The sequence below is a fragment of the Phoenix dactylifera genome, unplaced genomic scaffold, assembly GCF_009389715.1.
Source record: "Phoenix dactylifera cultivar Barhee BC4 unplaced genomic scaffold, palm_55x_up_171113_PBpolish2nd_filt_p 001240F, whole genome shotgun sequence".
Classification (NCBI taxonomy): Eukaryota; Viridiplantae; Streptophyta; class Magnoliopsida; order Arecales; family Arecaceae; genus Phoenix; species Phoenix dactylifera.
The window spans coordinates 1-5,482 of NW_024068575.1; the positions used below are offsets into that span (position 1 = coordinate 1).

At 37.9% G+C, this 5,482-nt stretch overlaps 1 protein-coding gene across 1 annotated transcript; it reads right to left on the reverse strand.

Moving 5' to 3' along the window:
* Positions 1-18: 18 nt before the first annotated feature.
* Positions 19-4,460, reverse strand: LOC120108257 (isocitrate dehydrogenase [NADP]-like). The gene is made up of 12 exons (XM_039121840.1): positions 4,255-4,460; positions 3,434-3,477; positions 3,168-3,277; positions 2,208-2,245; positions 2,022-2,099; positions 1,868-1,921; positions 1,686-1,787; positions 1,006-1,091; positions 787-890; positions 535-603; positions 329-444; positions 19-162 (listed from the first exon to the last, which is right to left on the reverse strand). The coding sequence occupies exons 1-12, from the start codon at positions 4,301-4,303 to the stop codon at positions 113-115; spliced, it is 900 nt and encodes a 299-aa protein (XP_038977768.1). The 5' UTR covers positions 4,304-4,460; the 3' UTR covers positions 19-112.
* Positions 4,461-5,482: the final 1,022 nt, after the last annotated feature.

Genomic DNA, 5,482 nt, shown 5'->3' on the forward strand with positions numbered 1-5,482 from the left:
TGTGTCACTAAAATCTCAAGCATTCTAATTATTCTAAGTATTTAGCATTTATTTTTACAATTTTATGAAATGATGAGAGAAATATACACACCAGCATGCAGATCTCATATGTTCAGGGTATACATACCAGCACTGATGTCATCAATCCAAGAGATCCAAAACCTGCAGTAACAGAAAGAAATTTGTTCTGGAATTAGAACATATGGCTTCCGTGATTTAATTTTTCTAAGGCTAGACATGGTTTATCAACATAACTTTCTATAAATACATACAGTGCCCAAGAAAAATAAAGAATTCTACTGAAAATGAAGCGGAATAGAGTTCAAACCTTGAGCTAAAAAATCACTCTGTACATCTCCATCATAGTTCTTGCAAGCCCATACATAACCACCTTCACTCTTAAGTGCATAGGCAACCATATCATCAATAAGACGATGTTCATACCTACCAAAAGTTAATAGCACATGAGAGACAAACACTAAACTTTCGCAAACACCACTAGTTATGAGTAGCCGAGTCAGTGAATAAGCTCACCATATTCCTGCAGCCTCATACTTTGATTTCCATTCAGGTTCATATACCTCTTGAAAAATGTCTTTAAACCTGCAGTACAAAAATATGAAAACAAAGGGCAAAAAAGAAAAGAGTAAGCACAGGACAGATGACAGTGAAAAAGATACCAAAGTTAGTCAGAACTGAAGTATCATGGGTAAAATTACAGTGTGATGACTATTTGATGAGGATAACTACTAATACAAGTGCAGAGTGATAAGGGATGGGACAAACCTTCCATCATACTTCTTCAGAATTGTATTTTTGGTGCTAAGGTAAAGTGGCCACCTTTTCTGGTAAGCCATATTCATTGAAGCCTCAGCAAAAGCGCGAATGGACTATAAACAATTAGGTGACAGGAAAAAAAGATCTCAGAAACAAAAAGATGCTAATTCAGGGTCCACAAAGTAAATATATAACGATTGCAATATATATGACTTGCAGCATGCATACCTCATCGGTGTTGTACATAGACAAGGCCACTCCACCAGCACCAGTGAAGTTGAACACCTCTAGCTCAGCTTGCTCTTCTTTCCCCTCTGGACATTCAGGCACATGATAAAATAGATTTTAACTAAATTCAAAAATAGCAACCAAAATAAATGAAAGTTGATGTTCTAGCAACAAAACAGACTTTGAAGTACTAAAAGATAAACATAAAAGAGGCACGGACAATGTACTGTCAAAGTTTAATATTCACTGTGTCATAGCTTGGGTATTGAAGGAAAAGAAAATGCCAAACCTAACATGGCTCGTATACTATATTTTAATTATTCGCTTTTCTGCATTACAAAATTTTTACAAATCACTTTCTTCTTGGTCCAGCACTTCTTTGCAGGCTTCTTAGGTAGCACTGTGTGTTGGTTGGACATGGATATCTAGGTCACGACCTTGGTTCCCAAGTCACTGCTCACAATTTGATAAAACCCCTCACATAGAAATACAGAAAAACACTATTAAGTAATACAGAAAAACAATACACTCAAAACTACTGAAAACCACTGGTCCCCACTATCTTGCAGGCTTATCAAGTCCAGACTTCCAACACTGAATATGCAGCCTCAAAACCACATATGTATAGACAATTTTTGAATAACTTGGAGAACATTTAAATTAATGGCAAATGCACTTACCAAATACTAATTTTAGCTTTCCAGGTCCTTTAATAACTGTATCAGTTGCACGGTACTGATCACCAAAAGCATGTCTTCCAATGCATATGGGTTTGGTCCATCCTGGAAATGTTGCGGATAAGAGAGAGCAAAGGAATGCGTGCATAGCACAAAAAAAGTATAATATGACATTTTCTCAATACCTGGAATAAGCCTTGGAACATTTTTGCAGATGATTGGCTCTCTGAACACGGTGCCTAAAGAAATAAAAGAAAAAATAGATTACAATAAATAACAAGGTTAATATGACTTCAGTGAGTGAAAATCAAAACTATATCCAGGTAAGTCATCACATACCGTTCAAAATGTTTCTGATTGTCCCATTTGGACTCTTCCACATAGATTTTAGGTTGAACTCCTTCATACGAGTTTCATCTGTTGGAATGGAAACCACAAGGTAAAAAACAAATCCAAAGTCATGAGAAGCATTTGTGCCTCCAAAATATATATATATATCCATCCATTCAATTGGTTCAGCTTTACCTGGTGTTATTGTTGCACATTTGATTGCAACATTATACCTACAATAGAAAAATAGCAGTGTAAGCTTGATTTAAATTTACCAGTACAAAATCGTGGCAGCAGGCTAGAGAATATAAGCAACTGAAACTATGAAAATGAGCAATTAAGATACCAGCGTCGAAATCTCTATGAACAGAGACATGGAATTTTACTGTCAATCTTTCCATTAAAAGATAATAGACCCTCAACCCAAATGGAGAATATGTCTAGTAGTCCATTCGTTTCTTTATAAATCACAAAACATGATTGGAAGCATGGCTTTAAATCCCGGCAGGATGGGGAGGCATCCCGGTCATCCTATCCTGTTCTTGTGAGAAAAGAGAAACTAGGACAATGCATGACTCTGAAACCCATCCATACAGGTAAAGAAGAAGAAAAAGAAAAGAAAAAAAAAGAAAAAAAGAAGAAGAAATGGGAAAAAAGGAAAGAAAATAATGAAGGGAGAAGGGGAAAAAAAAACGAAGGAAAGAAGAAAGAAGGGAAAGGAAGAAGAAAAGGCAAAACAAGGAAAGAAGGGATAGAAAGAAGGAAAGAAAGGAATGAAGAAACGGAGAAGAAAAGAAAGGAAAGAAACGAATGAAAAACAGGAAGAAAAGGAAAAAGAAACAACGAAAGAAAGAAGAGAGAGAAAGGGTATCTACCAATAAGCTCGACCTGGATGGCGAAACGGGCTGCCCCCATCCCACAGGATTTAAAAATCTTGATTGGAAGAAAGCTTTAGCTAATGCTACAGGTATTCATTCACACACTTAACTAGCAAAGGCATATTATTATGAGATACTACTAAGTACAAGCCAAACAATTAACGAATTTTGCACTACTGAGTCTAAAGAGATAAGACACAAGAATGTTTGAGGAAGATGCATCAAAGACTGGAAAAATTACATGATTAATAGGTCATAAAAAGAGCATGATGCTTACTTAAGAGTAGCTTCAGCACTTTCAACTGTAACTTTGTCATTTGTAGCATCACGATTGGGAAGTCCTAGGTCAAAGTACTTGATATTCAAGTCCAGAAATGGGAAAATAAGCTGCATGTTTCATCAAAACATCAGATCCAGAAGACGTGATCTTAAATCTGGCAACGATAACAAATACTCATCCAAGCAAAAAGAAAGGGCAGAGAAAATGGCAAGCAAGAAAGATGAAATAGAAAAGCCAAGTACGATATTAAATTCATCGCCCACCTTATCTTTGATTGATTTCCAAATGACCCGAGTCATTTCATCCCCTGCACCAAAGAACCAAACAGATGAAGCCAGTAATTACCAAATATGTGACTTGCAAAAGCCATATAAACATAGTACATCCTTCGAATCAAAACTATTATTTTGTCCAAGTATCAAAAAGCTTCTCAGGATACTAAAACAAAATATTCCGTGATTCTATAATTTTATAATAGGAAAAACATTTAAGTTCATCAAAACATAAGTAATGAAAAGCATATTGAACACCAAAAAATTGGCGCCGCAGTTATGTAATATATGCATTTATTTGCGTATGCACGTCAAATGATTGATAGATACATGATCTTTTGATCTTGCAAGCGGCAATAAAATTCTCAAGACAATATATACTCTTAAAATATGTTAAATTGCAAAAATATTCTCTCCATAATAAAGTAGCATCGCAGTTAACCAACAACCTTCAATTTCGCAGGGGTGGGGAAGGTTTTGCACGTTTAAACGCCAGTCCTAGCAAATTATATCATCATCTAATAACAAAATGGTTTTCTTTGATTAAAAAAATCCACAATATTTTCCCACGTTTGAGAGAAGTAAATCAGAAAACTCGGCAAAGTAACTGAGAAGCGTCCGAAGTAAGAATTTACACAACAGCGGTTTTTAATCATCTGAGACAGCTTATCAAACACTTGAACAAGAAAAGAAAAAATTGTGATTTTGGAACTTCACAGTATCAGATAACCATGAACATGTAGTTGATGCATCGAGATAAGTAGAAGCGCATAGATCGCGGAAGGGGAGGAAGGAGGAGAGTTGGTGCTCACCGTCCATCTCGACGATCGGGTTCGCGACCTTGATCTTCCCCAACGCCATCTCTGGGAGAGAGCTCGTGAACGCGAGAAACGGCAAATCGAAGAGCGAAGGGGGAAAATCCGAGCACGGAAGGGGAACGCAGTGGGACGCCGAGGAAGCGCTTATATAAGGGCCGCGCCGGCCGGCCGACGGATGGCAAGAGGGATTTGGCGAAGCGACCGACAGGTGCCTGTGTATCTAAAGGCCTAGTTTTATTGTCCAGCTATGGGTCTGGGGCACGTGGCAGTGTGTGATCTGTTCATTGTAATATTATATCTTTCGGTTGGTGTGGCTAATCTCGTTTACTCGCGATTGGATTGGACTGGATTGGCGTGCAACGAGCGTGTCGGGTCTGGTCACACCACGAAGCCGTACAAGCCATCAATCACGACCGCCTATTGTCCTATGTATCAAATACGCATCTCGATGCATTATTATCAAAATAAACGGTTGTGATTGATGCAAGGCACCGCCACGCCGTGCACGTCATGTAGGACATGAAAGACGCCGCCGATACAGTAGACGCGAGAAGCAAGTGTAAGCGCCCTAGTTTAGATGGACTCGGCCCCTTTGAGTCAAACTGAATCCAGTACAGTTGTTGGGTCCCATTGTGGTTTGTTGGTCCCGAAGATAAGACACCGTTGACGTGAGGCTGTGACCAGCCTACTGAAAATGACCAACCCGTGTGTTTATCCAGAAATAAAATAAAATATATTTATATACATGATCATGTATTTTTATATATTTTGTATATTTTATGTAATTATATGTTAAGGGGTATTCATGGCTTGGTGCTTGTTATAATTATATATTAATGGGTCATTTTGTGAAAAAAAAAAGAGCCTAAAGATTAGGTTTTTATTACCTAGTCATATTACCAGGAACATAACAGACCACCGGTGTGGAGCTTTTTATCCTTCAAGTTATTTTTTTAATATGTCATCTCAGTCTTGGTATGAAATGTCATTATAGTCCTTGTATAGAGTCCATTCTCCAAGTGTTTAGTGGGAAGCTATGAGCTGATTGGATCCAATCCTTGGCATTAATATGCTGTCCTTAGTTCTTGCCTGATGTACAGAAATGACCCAGAGAGATGAATGAGGGCTTTGCCACGGGCTAGGTCTCTTGGCTAGCTCGGTATTTCGCACAATAAACTAGCATATTTGGGTGATCCATCGAGCCGATGCAATTCATAGCCTA